This window comes from Coniophora puteana (assembly GCF_000271625.1).
Source record: "Coniophora puteana RWD-64-598 SS2 unplaced genomic scaffold CONPUscaffold_13, whole genome shotgun sequence".
NCBI classification, from domain to species: domain Eukaryota; kingdom Fungi; phylum Basidiomycota; class Agaricomycetes; order Boletales; family Coniophoraceae; genus Coniophora; species Coniophora puteana.
In genome coordinates this window covers 17578-35858 of record NW_006913065.1, presented here as the reverse complement: position 1 = coordinate 35858, position 18281 = coordinate 17578, and the positions used below count along the sequence as shown (strand labels likewise).

Below are 18281 nucleotides of genomic sequence, written 5' to 3'. Positions count from 1 at the left end.
CCTGCCTGCGGCCCCCGCGGGCAGCCGCCGCACCGCGCCGGGGCTTCAGCTCGTCCTCCTCCTCATCCACAGCATCCTCCTCCTCCTCCTCTTCTTCCTCTTCCTCCTCCTCCTCATACTCCTCTTCATCATCATACTCCTCCTCATCCCCCTCGTCATCATCGAACTCGCTCTCCTGCTGCGGCACCTTGGGCGGCCTGCGACCGTTGACGAGCGCCGCCGGATTGGTCGCATTCGTCGTCGCGGTCGTCGTGGTCGTCCGCCCGTTCGGCCCCCGCGGCGGCGGATGATGCGACGGCTGCTTGCCGCCGCCGCCACCACCACCACCGCCACCTCCGTGCGGATGTCCGATGACAGCGCCATTTTTGTCGAGCTCGACGCTCCCGGGGAACGGCCCTGGACCCGGCGGTGGGGGGATGGTGCCACCGGATGATACGTAGCGCTGCTGGTAGTTCGCGTACTGTTCTAGCTCCTCGTAATAAGCATCATACAGTACCTCAAGTTCTTCTTCGATCGCATGTCTGAAAGCGGTCCGTTGATGACGTGGTCGGATCGGCGGCGGCGGGTGTATGATAGGACAGGGATCGGGATCGCAGGGGCACGTTCCGGCGGGTCACGGGGGCACGGGCGGACGAGGCGCGAGAGCACATCCGAAGGGCGATCATCGAGACATGGTCATGGAAAAAAGGGAGAAAACAGGGAGAGATGGTCGCGTCAGTGATTTTTTTCGGTGGGCGCGGGAGATATGGAAGAGGAGGACGGACCGCTTCCTGCCGCAGACGGCGCAGCTGCAGCTGTGCTTTTGCTGCTCCTTCATCTTCTTCAGCACGGTGTCCTTCTCGATCTTGACGAGCGCGCGCCGGTCGTCCTCGCCAAGGCCGAGCCAGAACTCCTTGATCCGTTCGCGCTCCTCTGTCGTGCTCGTGCTCCAGATCTTGGAGTTGCTCTGCGTGCCCTTTGTGCTCCCGGCTGATGCGGGTGGGCGTGATTTGTGAGGGACGGATGCATTGGACGATGGTGGCGATGGATGATGATGTGAATGATTATGGCCATAGGCGTGAGCAGGCATCGGGGCCTTGGATGCGGCGCGTGCGGTCCTGGGTGGCTGCTGGCCGTTGGCGTTGGTTGCTGCCGGTGGTGTCGGATTCTGCTGGGCATAGGACATGGGCTGTTTGCCCGCTGCACGCGAGGATGGCGGTGGAGGCTGGGGATGGGCCTGAGCGTTTTCTTTAGGCTGTGTCCTTGCATTTGCCATATTGTTGGCGTTGGCGGGAGCGTTGGCGGTGGGAGGAGGACGCTTTGTCAAATCGCCCGTCCCCGTGGGATGGGTGGCTCCCGTTTCGGCCTCCGGCTCCGGTATCGGCGCTGTTCGCTGTCCATTTCTGGCAGGTGCCGTGCTCGGCAACACCGGAGTCACCGGAGAAACCGGCGTGCCACCCGCCCCTCCGCCCGCCCCTACCGCCGTGGCGGCGGCGGCAACGGCAGCAGCGGCAGCAGCGGCCTCGCGCTTCCTGTCTTTCTTCTTTTTCTTTTTACCAATCCCCTCCCCCGGCGGCGACAGAGGCACCCCGGCCCCGACGCCCGCCGTCCCGTTCGGCGACTTATTACTACCTAACCCCTGCGACGGCACCGGAACACCCATAGGCGGCGGCGACCCCCGCGCAATCGACTCCCCGTAGCTTAGCACCACCTGCGCCACCGCATCCTGCAGCGATCCCGCCAACGACGCCGGATACGACACAGACCCATGGTGCGGCGGGCGCGCCCCGTGCTGCCGCCCGTCGTCCTCCAGCCGTTCATCGTCATACACCCCGTCCACTAGCTCCTCCTCCGTAAAATACTCATCCTCGGGATACTCAGCCTCCTCCCCGCCGTACTCGTCCAGCATCACCACGTTCGTCGGCGGCAACGGCCCACGAGGGGGATGTCCCGGCGGGGGAGGAGTCGTCCCTAACGCCGCCGCCGCCGCCTGCTCGACCGAGAGGGTGAACGCCGGGTCCGAGAAGATCGAGGGATCAAATGGGAGAGGAGGATATGCACCCGGTGGGTAGCCGGGCACACCCTTGCCGCCGTGCGTGCCGTTCTTGAGCAGCGCGTCCGACTGGACCATCTGCTGTGCGATGTTGTACATAGTCTGCGCCTGCACGAGATACGCAGTGACGAGATGTGCGTGATTATAGTAGTCAGGGGTCAATATAAAAGGCAGATAGCGATGACAACGACGACGTACGAAGTTCTTGATATGCGGCGGAAACGACGCCCAGTACTCATCATCCGTCACCCCCACCCCATGACCCGCCACTCCCTTCGCCGTACTCGGCGGGGGCGGCAGCGGCCCCTGGACACGGGCACCCGCTGTCCGCCCATGCGTTCCACTGACATTGACATGATGGTGATGGTGATGATGCGAATGCTGGATCTCGATGTTGCGGTACAGATCATTCGCCGTCGCCAGCAGCTCGTTCTGCATCTGGCTCGCCGGATTGTTGTGCCCCGAGCGCGCAGCCGCCGCCGCCGAGGCAGACAGGTGCGCAGTCGTGGTGATATGCACAGACTCGAGCGTCGGCGAGAGCCGCGAACCGGGTGACGTCGCGTCCTCGGGGTAGCGCAGGTCCAGCTCGCTCTCCGACTCCTCGACCTCGAGGTGCTCGTGTTCTCCATCGCCATCGTCAAAGTCAAAGTCGCCGTGTGTATGCGAGGGATGCGATGCGGGGCTGTGGTCCACCTGCTTTCCCTTGCCCTTCTTCCTCTTGTTCTTCTTCGCTGATGCTGCCGTTGTGGAGGTTGCAGGGATAGTAGGGGCAGGAGTAGTAGGGGTTGCGGGCACAGGGATGGACGGGGGTGGAGAACGTGCCTTCTGTGCTGCGTCCGCACGCGCTGCTTGCCTCGTCTTTGTTTTTCCTGCTGCCATCTATCAGGTCGTGCACGTGGGATCAGGCCAGCAGCGAGTGATGGTGGTGTGAGTCTGTTGACGGCAAGTATAGCAATACTTGTAACTTGCGAGGAATTGCTGGTGCGCAAGGGGCTCTTTTGAGGAATCCGATGCGAAAGGGGCTGTCGTGCTGCTAGTGCGGTGCGTGCAGGTGCAGCGATCCGAGACTAGAAGGAAGTGAGAGGACCCGGTCGTGTCTCTACGGTGTTGGTCGTATGTATGCGATGTGTTGGTGAGACAAGAGCCTGGTCCTTGTCGAGGTCGAACGCAACGATGTGCCGAAATCCAGATCAGGACCACCAACCGTCTTGAAATGGTCTTCGGCAAACCCCGGCCCTCCCTACCCCGCACTTTGACTCCGGCTAAAACGCAATCTACTCTTCTTGAACTTCCTCCGACTGGCCTGCCCTCCCGTTGACGCTGGGGACATGTCGGACACGGTGCAGCCCCTCTTGGATGTCGACGGACAAAAAACCGTGTCTCTTATCGGGTCCGTTGTCTCTTCTTGTGCCGAAACCTTGCGACATCAGGAAACCTTGCTTTCACGCGCCGACACCTGGGGCCTTGCAAACTGAAGAAGGTAACTCCCTCACGCATATGGGCGCTTCTTAACTTTCAAGTGGCTCAAGTTTGTAAAGCCTCAATATATGCGCCGTCATATCTCGTAATTCCCATTTACTTCGCAATGGCCCTTGAATGGCCCCCGTCACGGTAAACAAAAGACATCACCTCATGCGCTGTCAGCATGCATTAAAGCAGTATCACACAAAACAGCGATCCTTTTGGACTTTGTGATAAGTCGGCTGCCTCATTGGACCGTTTGTCTAAACATTCACGTTTCACACTACGTGGATCCTCGCTGTTGATGCAGATGCTCCACGCGGGAGCTTCTGTGCTGTTGTCATTGTGTTTCACCTTCACTCATAGCTATTCGGCCAAGGTCGATCTCAAATACGAGTACAGCACTGTGAGTTTAAGTACAGCCCTTCAACATTCTTCGTCAAGGATTCCTTGGATTGCAATGAAGGTGTTGACCAATTCACGGTACTATCTTAAGTACATGGATCTGAATTTCTCATTCGCGCTATCCAACTCGAGCCACACTAATTTCTCACGGAATAAGGTCATTTGTCGAGGGACGTTCCGCTTTGTGACTAGGTCTTCATCGCGGAAAACCCTTGGTGGAATAATAATGAGGATCGTATGCCATTCCTGTCTCATCTGTTTGCGATGCTCACCATACTCCACTTGTCGGGGACTTGTCATTGGCGGAACGAGAATCCCCGTTGATTGTTCACAACAGAATGGTGCTATACTCGTTATGTACGAGCGTTCATCATTTTGCCTTGTGAATCCCTGAGCGTTCCGGCGATGCTGATCAACATCCTTACGTATAAAAGAGTCTCTGTCTTGCCACGTCTCTAGTTTTCCTCCGGCTGCACACCCTCAAACATGTCGACAGCCTCAAGTGGCGACCAACTGCTCGAAGCAGAGCTTAAAGCTGAGCTGGCCCAAAACTACGCTATAGGTGAGCGCTTACTAGAAGCGACTGAAGCGCACTTCGGCCTAGCTGACTGCTTGAATAGTCGCAATGACTGCGTTGGTTGTCTACGATTATTGTGAGTAACAAGTTAGTGGTTGGCATGTTTGCATCATGCATTGATCTACGTCTGTTCTTAGTGCTAAGCCTTGGCTCGGAAGTATGTAAACTATCATCTAACGGCCAGTGGGGCAAAAGTACTGACCCATTCACCTAGATCAAATTCGTATGGGTAAGAACTTGACTTACTACCCCTTTCTCTTTTGCTATAGCTCAAGTTATCGACGTTGATGCTAGGCAAGGAAGCTCTCGTTTATGAGTATCATATATGGCGTGGTTGGTAATTGACTCGGATAAGCTGGCTTATTTCTCATTATTTCTCAAGTGCGATTTTACGTAGCTGCGGTACCTCGGCTTTATATGGATAATGTACGTATACAGAAGCGTATCCACTCTAGTAAACGTGTTTACACTAACGTCCATATGCAGGTCTCTTCTGGGTAAGTACGAGCAATCGATAAGAATGAGTAATTGTAACTCACTCGGGCAAGTTGGCGGTCTGAACGTCCCACTTTCAAATGAGGTATGTTCTTACGAACAAAGTCACAGACTTGGCTTGATATCACCAACTCGAATATTGACAGATGTAAGAGCTGCTTATTATTTATTGTATCAAAGTCTTACACATCAACTTCTCTACTCAGATGTGTGTCCAGGACTAGCCGTTGTATTAAGCACCGCTAACCACATACCTCAGGCTTCCTAATGGCCACAATCAACAACGTCGCTTCAATTATACTGCTTCTAGTCTTGCAAGGAAAGGAAACCATGATATTAAAGTGTAGATGAGGATGTTAACGTTTTAAAACAGGTATCATGTCTGTACGGGTGTACATGTTATACAAAAAGTCGAAGAAAATCCTACTAGTGGTCTCTGCATGCTTCGTAACTTCCCAGGTATCTTCTGTTGCTTCGGCAATTTTTGTCCTTGTGATTGGACCTTCTCAAGAGAGTAAGCCATATTCTAAGATCTATATCATGTGCGATACTCACATCCGTAGTTGAGATTAACATACTAGGATCCAATACTTGTGTGATGTTGATCCCGCAAAGCTTATACTGGGCAGTTTCACTCGAGTCTGCAGCTTTGACGGGTCTTGAGCTGCTCCTCTGCATAGCTGTGCTTATATACATAGCAAAACACGTCACTCTTACCGACCGGAGGTCCCCAAAGCTCTTGTTGGGGAAAATAATGGCGATCATCATCAGGGACAACCTGATTTATTTCGTCGTGTAAGTGGAGTAGTACATCCATTATGTTTCCTCCGGGACTCACTACGAAATCCTCAGTGCATTCTCATCTCTCCTAATCGGTGTTATGCAACTAATCCCAACGCTTGGAACAACGGTAAGTGCTGTGCTGGAGGTCAAGTCCATTATTCATCCTGTGCGCTCAACATTACAATTGGTACTTCAAGTCACCCGCGTTCTTGATTTTTGAGGATGTGCTATCAGTAATACTGCATTCCATGGTTGGACCGTGGATGATGCTGAGCCTTCACAGGCATGCAATAGATGACACAGGCAGTCGACCAGAAAACTCGGAAGGGACATCCATCCGGTTCAACAATACTGAGGAGCAGACAGCAGAGGAAACTAGGGTACAGCGCGATGCTGAGATAGTATGAATATGGAAAGATCCCAGTTTACCATACAACTGTTATTATTGCCGCTGCGCTGATTTTATAGTAGTACGCGCTATTCTGAATCGTGAGAGTTACTAGTCACTGACCAGATAGGTTTATTTATTACGGTCCCGACGTTTTTGTCTGTTGTGGTAGCTGTCCACGGTATTAATACTGTACCTACACGACCGTAGGTTCGTCACGCCTCACGCTTGACCCGGAAATTGAACTTACGACATAGTTCGTCACCTATCACACAGTACTTTGAACCTCAAAGTGTGACAGAAAAAACCTAAGCTGATATTTAGACGTAGGACATTCATCTACAATAGCTAGTTTTGTCTGTACTCCTTGTAGCGTAAAATTTGAGACTCTGAGACGCTTACCACGACTGTATTCAGCCGGAGATGGGATGTCGAGCTCCTCAGGCTCCAAAGAATCGGCCAGACCGGTCGCAGGAGCTCGAGACGCCTGGGGATCAGCCCAACAAGCAAGAAGCTCAATGGTTCGAAAGCAGTGTCCGCATGTCCTTCATCTATTTCCAAGGAAGAGCCCTCTTCGCCTTCATTACCCTCGAGTAATGGGGCTTTACAGGTTGTTTTTGGGGTATCCCCGATGCCAGCATCCCCGGACATCTTCTCCAAGTCTCAAGGCACTCGATACGTTCGCTTGAGTCCACGAAGGGCCCTGTGTGCTTCAGAGCTTCTGAAGCTTTCGAAACTGAGATCAAACCGCCAGGGCTTTCGCATTTCAAAAATGCCTTGGAACAAATCAGAAAATTGCAGATAAATCATAGAAAGCAAAAACACGTACCGATTTCACTAACTCACTAACTTAGAGTTGTTGACATCGTAATAGGCTTGAAAAAACCAGCCCACTAATCCATCATGAAGCGTCTTGATTCCTCAATTTCAACAACGAGACACTGATGCTGAAGGGAAAATAAAAGTGGTCTGATTCTGAAAAACACGACAGGTCGAATTCAATGTGTCTCGAAGAAAGAGCCGATGAAAAAGCGAACTTACTGAGTGTTGGCTTGCCATCGATAGGGTCAAGCAAAGGTTGCCGCTGAGAACTCTGAAACAAATCAAAGATAAAAACTCGTCGCTGATCAATGTGTTGAGCACGCCTGAAGGCTAAATTAGACTTATCAATGCCATGGTAATGGTGTACCTGACAGCATCTCCTGGAGAATGTATTGCGTCACGCCGACGAGGATACAACATCTTAGTTCAATGTCACACGTTCGCCGGAGGCTTGAACCTCCGTCCTTTCGGAACTTATTCTAGTTGCATGTCACGCAAAAATCCATTGAACCTACGGTCGTGTAGGTACAGTATTTTGGAGCACACACGCAAATACTCGACATACGCAAGACGTTGCTCATTATAATATGTACGAGTTTCATGCTACCAGAAACTCAAATAGCCGCGGGGAATCGGATATTGTCGCACCCAAACAAGGTTTGATTAGAAGACTTTTGGATAATGCGTCTATCTTCACTACTCGGAAAACCAGCTATGATAATCTACAGTAAAGTAATCTTAGCACCTCTCAGAGGATTTACAGCTCCAAAGACGCTTACACATTAAGTCTTGGTAGAGTAGCGTCCCTAGCGTGGGCGAATCATAGTCAGTTCTCTGCGCTTGGGTGGCACACTGCGGCGATGCCGCTATGTTTATGTGTGACGCTTCATAGTTCAGACGTTCCTCTATCAACGGCTGGCCCTCCTATCGCCACTACCAAGCGTGCTGTCGTTGACTTCTCTGGCGAGCGGAGACGCTGGTTGAAACCTGACATTACGAGCACCTGTAATGGATAGAGGCTCAGAATCTAGGATCTCCGATGCGCTTGTCATGTTGTGAATGGCGCTAAGAAGTGTACATTGCGTCTTGATTACCAATGTTGAAATGCGTGCTGGATATGGCTGTACATGGAGTCGGCGAGGGCGTCCCCGCGATATTCGGAACACGCTTAAGCCTCCCCTAAGCCCGGAGGCGATAAGATTAGATGTCGCGTCGCGTCCCTCATCCCGCCAAAGTCTTGTCTTCCACTCCCCGAGTCGACCATGTCATCTTCATCGGGAACACCTAACGCTTCCGGTGAGCTGCAAGGTCTGGACCTAGCTCAGCAGAAATTTGGTCCTTTGCTTTCCCCTGTCGCTGCAACACCGAGGGCTTGGACCCGATACGCTCTTAGCCGGGAGCGAACAGTCCAGGTCTATAACCACAGGACCGTCATCAATATCAAGCCTGGGAAAGAGGACGAGGAAGAAGATAAGCTGGAAACCCTCCTTTTCCGCGGAAACGAATCGGGGATCATCCGGAGGAAGATTTCTGCGCGCGTCGAAGAATTGGAGCGGGAGATGAAGTTACCTCTTGGAACTTTCGTGACGTGTATTTCCATGCTCAACTGCTATGTCTTGCTCGAGGACTTTCAGGATGTGAGTTTAGTCGCATGCTCTCCGTATATATGCGTCTCGTCCTATATGCTAACGGTACGAAACTGTCCCCTAGCCTCGCGACTGTAACATCATCGCGCGCATATACAGCCCAAGCACGCCGGCGTGCATTGATGTCAGCTTCCGTCACCACTTCCGCGCCCGTGCCTTTGGTCATGAATGGAACTATTCTTTGGGGTATAAAATCCACCGTCGACCCGCACCGGAAGCCCCAGACGGGAAAGGGATCATCAGGGACCTAAAAGAGAACAACTATCACCACACGAAGGACGGATGGAGGACAATTAGCACGGGCTATTACGACGAGAAGAACGTCGAGCGTGGAGAAGTCTATCTGGGGCACGAAGACGTCTTCGACATCTGTGACTTGCTCCTCGGTCCGATTGACGAGCCTGACCAGGACGCACCCGAGGACGAGAAGATAGCATTCCGGCGCAGGCTCGTGTGGTGCGTCCGATTGCTCATGGCCTCCGTTGGTATCGGGTACAAGATGGCATGCGTCGACTCAGAGGAGGACGACGGTGTCAGCACAGATATGAGATGGTTGGTCGAAAACTATGGCAACTGGTTCGCACGGGGTATCAGGAAGGCTTGTGGTTTTGAGCTTACTCGGGACGCGGAGGAAGCGCAGCAGTTCCGGGAATACCAGAAGGAGCAGGAAGAAGAAGCTCGAAGTGGAGGCGGTTTCGACGATGAAGATATGCCTGATTTCTTTGCTCCGGGCTTTGGTGCTGCTTTGCTGGCGCAGTTGGCAATGAACGCCAACTTGCAGCGCGATGCAGGAGGGGTCGACTGAGGTTTCTCAGTAAAATCGTATGCTTGGTCTCATTGTGAATTACGACCTTGTAGCTTATAGTAACTGCGAATATCTGCACGCTTTTTGCCCAATCACACTAAACAGTAAAAGCAGCTTGATGTCTTTAAAAACGTTTAACAAAGCTATGTAGAGCATATTGTAAACCCCGAAAACAATGTACGCATATTTACGGGTTGAATTTATGCTCTTTTGAACAGTCTATTCTGCCCCACATTAGTAACTCGACCATCCGTGGGTAGCGAGATGTCGAGCAGTTGGCAGGGTCCGATATTCACGATTTTCCTCTCACCCGCACGCAGTAGGAAGCGCTCGTTAGTAACACTGTATACCTGGGTTAGCTTCCAGTGTGCGAGACTTATCGACGAGACTTACCGAGCCAGCGAAGAGACGCGTGTCTGCCTGGGTCTCGTAACAGCCTCCCTCAAGGTCATTCACCTTAATGACGTCGAAGCGACCCTCGCTCGCGTTCCAGTGGAAAATGCGCTTGACACCCGACCAGTAGCACCACTTCACGCAGCGCCAGCATGGCCTCGCGGAGCCCAGTCCCTGCTTGACGACGCGTGCGACGTAGATGTCCGCGCCATTGACCCTGGAATCCCTCCGGCGGGCGCTCCGTTCACGCTCCGCTCGGTGAAGTTCCGAAGCGTTTCTATCACGCTGGTTTCCGTTTCGCTCATAAAACGCACGACGGCGTGATCGCGAGCTGGGCGGCGACTTGCTGTGTACGCGCTTTCGCTTTCGCTTCTGTCGGCTGTGGGTGTGTTGTTCCGCGCATCCGTCGTTGTCGTTCTTGTTGCAGGCCTCGTTCATCCAGGGCTTGAACCTGCTGCTTGAACGAGGGTGACATGCCCGTGCAGCTATAGATTGCGTGCATCTCCGCATGCATGGACACGGGCTTGCGGTGCCCGTGCGTGTCGATGTCGATGCCGTCGTAGTGTGTGCGATGATGGTTGTGGCCTGAGGAGATGATCTTGCCGCCCTTGACGAGTACAGCGCCGAGGGTATAGGTCATCGACGACTGGTTGATCCAACCGGTAAGATCCGGGTGAGCGTGAGCAAATGGATGGTGATGTGTCTGACGCACCTTGGATGCCGCCTGTATGCACTGGGAGAGGTAAAAGTCAGTCTTACTCATTCTGTTGAGAGCTTCGTAGCTTAGGACGAGACGAAAGTTATGGGTGGTTTCGTTGTTTGGATCAAGATGGTTGAGCTGCAACCAACCAGCGCGTTATTTGTGACTCATGCTAGTCACAAATAGATCACATGTCACGTCACTGCGTTGAATCACGCGGGTGCTGGACTCTCCCTTCGACCTGAATCATTTGACCATCTTCAAAATCACGACTCAACAACAGTGTTTCAGCTGGTTCCAAAACGATCGGAACGCCTGACATGCTATACCCGCGAGAGGACACGAGCCCCGGTTGAATCTCGTCTTCAATGATTGAAGCTCAATTTCGATCGTCAAGTCGCGGTTGCTACTCTGATTCTCTGCAATCTCAGGCATGCACTGGTCCAGGTACTCGTTAACTTTGGGCGAATGTGAAGTCAAACATTATCGATCATCCCTCTCTGGTTTCATCCTTTCTGTCGGTGGTCTTTGCCCGCTGTCTCCGCTCACGCAGGAGCGTAAAAAGGTCACATTGCCCTCTGGAATGGTAATTTGTTCTGATCATAATGGAAATTCGGAATGCTCACCTCGTACCTTTGAGACCTCCCCAGGAGTCGGACTCTCGGCTCGTTCAATGGCACTGCGTAGAATTGTCTCCCGACAACGACGGCGTCGTGCCTCCCATTGTAAGGTCTCTACTTGAGACGCCGAAACGACCGACATCAGTCCACATCGCAGAGACGCTGTACACCTCCACATGCCCCGTGCCTTAGTCTCTCGGTCCACACCAAACACATTGGCCTACATAAATGCCGGATGGCGTCTCACGAGGGCGAGTTGGCGCCGCCTGGCGTCTAGTCTTCATACTCTTCGTATATTTACGGCGTTTGTGCCTGGGGTGACCAGGCACATGACCCAATTTGACTGTACTCAGACATCGATGGCACATGGGCTTAGGTCTCCGTTCGCCGCGACGAGCACGGTGCATCACTTCGGACAAGGTTTCTCTGAAGCCTATGAGGCGGTGAGGGTTCTTTTCCGAGCTCAGGGGGCAGTGAGACATCGCGAGGGATAAAAAGGCATGCATGGAGTGGACGAAAAGTCATACTCATCTGCTCCCTGCTCATCTTCTCTGCTTTCTTCTCTCAACTCCAAAGTACCTCTATCAAGCTACCATGAAGTCCTTCGCTGCTCTTTCTTTCCTCGCCTCCGTCGCTGCCCTCGTCGGTGCTCAGCGCATCAATGGCCCAGTCGGTTCGTCACCGTTCCCCGCCATTCGCTGCAGCAGCAAGATGCTAACGCCGTATTTCTTCAGAGTTCGTCTGTGAGGACCTGCAGGTCCTCTCCACCTCGTACATTGGCGATGCCAGCCAGGTGAAGGCGCAGACCGTGCACTGCGCCAACCTGGAGCGTCGCTCCAACCTTGTCAAGAGCAAGCGTGCGGCGCCCACCAACGTCTGCGGTGCTGCATGTAAGAACAAAACCCCTATTTGTATGCACCAAGGGCTGGTCACTGATTTGCGGGCTGAACAGGCACTACCAACTGCTTCACCCCCTCTGGCGGAGGACCCAACCCCAACGACTGCCAGGTCATCGCCGACGCGTTGCTCTATGACAGCCAGAACACCGGTACGTTCCCCTGCTCGTAATATCTACGCTCGCTTAACATCAACACGTCAACTTCAGGCAACCTCTTCAACATCACCATCGGCACGCCCGTCTACATGCAGTACGCGACCTGCGAGACGTTCTTCGTCAACCAAGCGAGCGTCAACCAGACCTACTGCCGCGACGACTGGGTCAGTCCTCTTCTTTACCCGTAGCCCGCATGCCAGGTGCTAACGTTCAGTCTCTAGTCCACTGTTACTGAGTACGTCGCAGACAACTGTCAGTCCACCCAGAACGCGCACGGCGGTAACTGCGTCGCCGACGACGGGAGCTGGTTCATCCAGTATGTCCACCCTCTTAGCTCCCTCCTGACGCATACTAATACCGTTCCTTAGGATTCAGGCTTCTTAAACTGACAAGCCAGTCATTACGTCTTAGACGGACTTGTATAACGGACTTTGGTTGAATAGGACTTTGTAATGCCTAAGTACGGTTTGTATTCACCACTCTGTAGTTTGGGTGTTACATTTGTCGGGTAATTTGATGATGACTTGTGGTATAAAAAATTGGGTTTGATCTTACATAATGTTTGAAGATTGAGGTGTCATCGACTGAACCTCGGACATAATATTGAAGATCAGCTTAGGGAACAAAAGTAAAGCCAACATTTTATATATTCGTAAAGTGGAGGCAAACCCTTGGTCAACGGAGCAAATTCTCGTACAGTGGCCACTGCCTGCCCATCCAAGTCGCTAATGTCGTGTGGTCCTTGTATGCGTCTCCAGTGTTGGGGTGAACCAACACGCTGATGGACATTCGTGGTCAGCCTTGCGTTCGTGAATCGGAGAGAACAAAGTGAGCTTACTCGCACGGGCCGCGGTTGACGGCGAGCCACGAGAAAAATGCGCCTGTTTGGTGCGGGTTCTGCGTGTCGACTTCGAACATGGCAGTAGGGTGGGGACCTAGAATAGTGGTGAGCAACCGCAACTGTCAAGGGCATCCATGCAGACGAAGACTTACCCATCGGCTTGTCCCAGAACCGATAGATGACAAGCTGAAAGTTCATTAGCATATAAAAAGCTACTAGCACGACGAGGAACAAATACCTCAGGGAACTCCTTTCTGATTCGGTCGTGAAGCTCCTTGGCGTGCTTCGCCGACTCGGGGTCGGAGGGGATGTAGTAGACTGAAAATCAGACCGCGGTCAGCGAACGTGTCCTCCAATCGAGACGTGTGTAACAGTGAACGCATACCATGGAAGTCGAACCCGTTCTCGCCCTTGACGAAGCCTTCCGGGAACTCGTCGTACGCCTTGGACCGCGGTCCGGGGGCGTTGGCCAGGGGCCACTCCTCCTCGCCGGACACACGCGACATGTACTTCTCCTTCGGGGTTTGCTCGCGGGACATTGTGTATGAAGTTGCAATAGGGGCTGAGTAGACGATGGAGTCGGGTGGTTGTCTGACATTCTGGCGAGGTCAGGTCACCCCTTTATATGCCTCCGTCGACGTTTCCTCCGCAGCTGTCGGTGGACATAACCACCGCGAGCCTTACTACTCGACCTTCGCGACCACGGCCGTTACGTGAGGCATATCATGTCCACCGAGCAAACGGGGTCTAGGTCTTCCTCCTAGTCACTAGAGCAGTGTGATCAATCAAATGACGCGCGCAGCCGCAGGTGCATAATTGACTCACCTCCTTCCCAAGTTCCGAACCACCGACACTCCAATCTCACCGAATAAGGGACCCTGCTGATGAGCCGAAAGCCCAGGTGTACCTTCGGCTCCCAAGACCTGAGAACATACCGCCCCACAGCGCAGCCGCAGACTGACCAAGCATGGGAGAAACAAGCGGGGTCGGTGTAAGTCCGAACACTGTCGGCACGAAGTCAATGCAAACGACGCGTTCGTCATCGGCGGAAGGCTGGGGTTATCTGATAAGACGGGTCATGGTGCTGCGTTTTGATGAACGTCTCGCGAGCAGAATGCAACAAGTCGACATCGTGTCGCGAGAAAGACAACATGGCCAAACTTCGCGTGTACCTTCCTCGGGGTTCCCACTTGCCACCAACTTGAAGGTCTCCTCGAAATCGAAATACAGCTAGCTTTCGTTCGCTTTACATTACAAACATACGCTCTCTGCGCACCACTTTGCACTACGGTGCTGCAGAACAACGATCAACAAACGTCGCATTCGCCAGCATCAGGAAAACGGCACCTCCCTTATTAACCGAAGGTGAACTTAAACGTCGCTTATACGCCTTATTTGACACTCGCCCGATTACTCGGAACGCGACTAAGTACAGCCTTGGGCAATAAGCTGCCGACGCCGCGAAAAGTGTTATAGATGAACATAGACAGCCCTAAATGAATAAATTCACCATAACTCGACCGAACCCGTACAAGCACTCCACAAGTAAGCTAAGCAATGTATAATTACTACTATGCAAGTTCGTAAGCATGATGGTCTGCAAAGCGGTTTACATAGAAAGCTTCAAATGAGTCCAGAGAATGATAACACTTCATATCCTTAGGTATCAACTGGCCACCAAAAACCGGGAGGAGATGAGCGCCCCGCACGAGAGAATCGACGTGAACAACCTCAACATGACGCGAGTTGCTCGCTGTCATCGACGGCCGCACCACATACATGCCGGTATTCTCGTCCCGTTCGTCTCCATCCCAGTTGTACCAATGTACGACCGCGCACGGGTAAACGCACCCTTCGTACCTGAAGGAGAAGAAAGCGAGGATACGAGCGACCTCCATAGAAAAGATGCCGTCAACATCTGGTCTTGTAACGACGAATGCGCAGTCGTTGCGGGGAGCCTCGTTTCGCCAAAGCGGAGTCGAACGGATGCGTTCGCGCTTCAGGCCTCCAGATCCGCACAAGTCGCTGGGCGCACGGTATATGGACACGGCGGAGTCGTAGACCCGTAGAGTTTCGGGGAGGTTGGGGAGGTCCTGTGGCCGAACCGAGCGCGCGGTGCGTCGGGTGATGTCGGGGTGGAGTTGGGCGTAGAGAAAGCGACGGGTAAGCCGCCGGATGTTCTGGACGCTGATCTCGGCAGCGAGAGCATCAAAGTCTCGAGCGCGTTGCGTGTCTATGAGGGGTATCAGTGTAAACCTAGCTGCTAGAAAAGAGTTACGCACTAGATTTTGCCGCTAAATTAACCTCTGCCGTTATGGTTGTTCCGTCAACTTCGGGCTCCTCCTGCTCCTCGGTGGCTTGAACTGAACACGAAACCGGTTCGTATACTTGCAGGCCATTGGTCGTATTGGGCTCCGCATGTTGGGTGTCTTGGGAAGAGTCCTGAGCGTCTACTGCAATGGAAGTTAGCGGGAGGCATCAACACCCGATGGGGACGACTCACGGGTCTGTAACATACGAAGTCGCCTAGGGAGGACGCTGGAGTTCAACATTCCTCGTGCTGCGAAGTCGACGCGAGCTGCCTTCAACTTGTCAAGCCGTTGGTTTGTTGTTAGCATCTGTCCGAGGGCGTTGAACCGACTTGAACGTCGCCATGGTTCCTTGACGGCTTCAATATGTTTTGACTCTGTGATTGATGAGCATAGGCCGTTTGGGGCCCCGAATTGCTGAACGAGATAGATGTAGTGAACAAGGGAGTGTTGGCGGGGAAGGGAGAGGGTGACGCCAAAGTCCCTGAAGCTTTCGCGATGATGGTGGAAGGAGTCAAGGGCGCGTTGGAGTGCGGTGATGTCGGTATCGGTGAGGGTGTTGCGACGAACCAAGTAGCAAAATTCTAGGAACGCGCGGACAGCGCGGACCATACCGTCGGGTACATGGTTCTCGATAGCGGGCAAGTAGACCTGGTTCGAGGAATTAGGGATGGTTTAGACAATGTTAGAGATGACATACCTTCATTAGCGCCTTCGAATCATCACCTGTCCACTGCTTGAACCCACGCCCTTGAGGAAACCTTCGAAGGCCGGCAAATGGAGCGGCAACAGCGATGCTATACAAATGTTAGAACTGAGGATATGGTCACTAAGTTAATGTAGCTTACCGACGGTCGATGTCGGCCATGATCTTCTTATAATCCCGTCGCGTGTGCTGGCTCTTGAGGTACCTGCAGACCCACTCGACCAAATGGTCTTTGAAAGTGCCTTTAATTAATTGATGGAGGAGGTCGGGGGCGATCAGCTCGTGGATGTCGGCACGAGGGAAGTCGTTTGTAAAGGGCTAAATGAACGATTAGTATGACCACAATCAGCAAAGGAGGGAGCAACGCACGACAACGTTGGCAATGATGCCATACGAACTCCAAAGTACTCCGGGGTGATACTCCTCGATGAGCGCTTCAGTGTGTTCTTGGCAACGCCGGAGGGCGTGGTCATCCAGTCGATCAGGAAAGGCGAGGCATCTGTTGAGAAGCATGAGAACACGGAGCCCTCGGAAGCGAAAATAAACTTACCGAGGACACCACCCTTGTACGATGCCGGCGAGGAGCACCTGCTCAGGGTAGTCAGCGATGTAAGGGCCGACACCCCATACAACACGTCGATAGTGCCCATCGCCAAATAGGACAACTTCTGGCTGGGTCATGCCGGGCTTGAAAGCTTGCAGGATGGTCGAAAGGGACGTATGATACAGTTGTCGCCGGAAATGGCGAAACTGGGGGTCGTCGGCACAGGATTCATCAGCTAAGGACTTTATTAGTATATGCAACCAATGAAATTGAATAGAATAGAAAAGGCTTACCTTTGGGGACGGAGAGAAACCCGACTAATGCAACGGCATTGCGGCGGGCACGACGTGCGGTGTTGTGAATATTGCCGGGGGAGATGTAGAGTGGGTAGTATTCCGTGGCACCAGTTGCAACGGATACCGTCGTCTTGTCGCTGCCCATAATGAATGGAACAAATGTTGCACCGTGCGTCGACGGGTCTTCAGAGATTCTCGTCTGCGAAGTGTGAGCACAAACTAGACAATGCAAGACATGACAACGTACCGCCTGATCCCATGCCCAATCTCCCGAAAACATATTCTCATACTGCCTGACTCCGGCTTCATCATAGTCGCGATATGGGGTGAGGTCGATGTCATCTTTCATGTCGGGGCGGCTGAGGATATTCTTGATGACCTCCCGGGGGTCACGAAACCATACATCGTATTTCCCATCCATCCATGTTGGTATGTTCTGACTTGGCCGCGGTCCCTGATAGGAGACGTTAAACGTCTCCCATGCAACGTCGCAATGCTCGATCTTGTCAATTGCCTTATACATCTTGTCGTGGTCGAGGAATGGCGGGGGCAACTCGGAGCCGTCTTCTTTGGTGAGGCTTGCTCCCCAAACTGCAAGAAGCGCGTCGATATGGGTTGCAGACATCTGCACCCGGCGGTACAGAAGGTCGGCAGTCTCGAACTCGACTTGGTTGTTGAAGGGAAACCAGTCGCTTGGTGATCGAGGAGGTGGCAGGTCAGGTTGAGAGCTTGGAGACACGTATTCACCGTGTACGTTGCATTTGCTGGCTGAGGAGAATGTTATTGGTGGACACTTGTACGGAACTGGTCCCTTACTCACCTGTCAAAAAACGATGAAAAACTCTCCGAATTGGACCCAGGTCAACCTCCTCGCCCATTGTATGCTCCTCGCCCCGTGGTTGCTCCTCTGCGTCACCAGCACCTAGTGACTCGGACAGGAAATTGCTGTCTTGACCAAGGTCGGGGCTGGGAGAGCGATTGTTGTCCTGAATAGGTCCGAATACTATGGGCGCGAGCGGAGGAAGGGGAGCAGTTGGTGGGGAGACATCACGGAAGAAGTCGAATGAGGGAGGAGAAGATGTACGAGGGGGAGAGTGGTCCTGTGGGTCTTGTGGTGGCTGACGGACTGGGAGTGATTGCGAGTGGTGTTGGACAGGTGGAGGGGGTACTGAGGATGGAACAGAGGCCGGGGCAGGCTGATGAAACCGACGAGATCTGATGATGCGGCGGTGGACACGATTCGTGTGCTGGGTGAGGCCGGATTTGCTCGCAATTTCTGCACCACAGCCCGGTACGCGACAGTCGTAACGGCCCCAAGTGCGGCCTTCAGAAGGATTGGAAAGGAATGACATGGCGGTGAGGAGTCGGAAACGAGCAAGTCCCGTTGAAGGTCACTAATGAATA

The 18281-nt window shown here is 53.1% G+C and overlaps 7 protein-coding genes across 7 annotated transcripts; 3 read left to right on the top strand and 4 right to left on the bottom strand.

Moving 5' to 3' along the window:
- Positions 1-48: 48 nt before the first annotated feature.
- CONPUDRAFT_146410 (uncharacterized protein) lies at positions 49-3184 on the bottom strand (the record flags this gene model as incomplete). Its single annotated transcript, XM_007774770.1, has 4 exons — positions 2231-3184; positions 765-2140; positions 497-521; positions 49-442 (listed from the first exon to the last, which is right to left on the bottom strand). Coding segments are annotated over exons 1-4 (2475 nt in total), but the record flags the coding sequence as incomplete, so codon positions are not given.
- Positions 3185-4384: 1200 nt separating this feature from the next.
- Positions 4385-6738, top strand: CONPUDRAFT_157737 (uncharacterized protein; the record flags this gene model as incomplete). The annotated part of the gene is made up of 9 exons (XM_007774769.1): positions 4385-4460; positions 4519-4551; positions 4613-4632; positions 4690-4704; positions 4770-4808; positions 4873-4901; positions 4962-4972; positions 5024-5055; positions 6559-6738. The coding sequence occupies 9 exons, from the start codon at positions 4385-4387 to the stop codon at positions 6736-6738; spliced, it is 435 nt and encodes a 144-aa protein (XP_007772959.1).
- A 1487-nt stretch (positions 6739-8225) lies between these two features.
- CONPUDRAFT_168400 (uncharacterized protein) lies at positions 8226-9503 on the top strand (the record flags this gene model as incomplete). Its single annotated transcript, XM_007774768.1, has 2 exons — positions 8226-8600; positions 8674-9503. 2 exons carry the CDS (start codon positions 8226-8228, stop codon positions 9412-9414), a joined length of 1116 nt encoding a protein of 371 aa, XP_007772958.1. The 3' UTR covers positions 9415-9503.
- A 15-nt stretch (positions 9504-9518) lies between these two features.
- On the bottom strand, positions 9519-10571 carry CONPUDRAFT_168399 (uncharacterized protein; the record flags this gene model as incomplete). Its single annotated transcript, XM_007774767.1, has 4 exons — positions 9519-9756; positions 9808-10024; positions 10122-10453; positions 10520-10571. Coding segments are annotated over 4 exons (610 nt in total), but the record flags the coding sequence as incomplete, so codon positions are not given.
- Positions 10572-11721: 1150 nt separating this feature from the next.
- On the top strand, positions 11722-12565 carry CONPUDRAFT_76192 (uncharacterized protein; the record flags this gene model as incomplete). The annotated part of the gene is made up of 6 exons (XM_007774718.1): positions 11722-11800; positions 11862-12017; positions 12080-12175; positions 12233-12345; positions 12403-12497; positions 12550-12565. 6 exons carry the CDS (start codon positions 11722-11724, stop codon positions 12563-12565), a joined length of 555 nt encoding a protein of 184 aa, XP_007772908.1.
- Positions 12566-12856: 291 nt separating this feature from the next.
- Positions 12857-13528, bottom strand: CONPUDRAFT_63219 (uncharacterized protein; the record flags this gene model as incomplete). Its single annotated transcript, XM_007774675.1, has 5 exons — positions 12857-12959; positions 13020-13116; positions 13175-13208; positions 13261-13340; positions 13408-13528. The coding sequence occupies 5 exons, from the start codon at positions 13526-13528 to the stop codon at positions 12857-12859; spliced, it is 435 nt and encodes a 144-aa protein (XP_007772865.1).
- A 992-nt stretch (positions 13529-14520) lies between these two features.
- Positions 14521-18229, bottom strand: CONPUDRAFT_129795 (uncharacterized protein; the record flags this gene model as incomplete). Its single annotated transcript, XM_007774766.1, has 10 exons — positions 14521-15255; positions 15305-15475; positions 15526-15982; positions 16032-16128; positions 16180-16355; positions 16407-16536; positions 16588-16816; positions 16875-17076; positions 17125-17681; positions 17929-18229. 10 exons carry the CDS (start codon positions 18227-18229, stop codon positions 14594-14596), a joined length of 2982 nt encoding a protein of 993 aa, XP_007772956.1. The 3' UTR covers positions 14521-14593.
- Between the last annotated feature and the right edge of the window lie 52 nt (positions 18230-18281).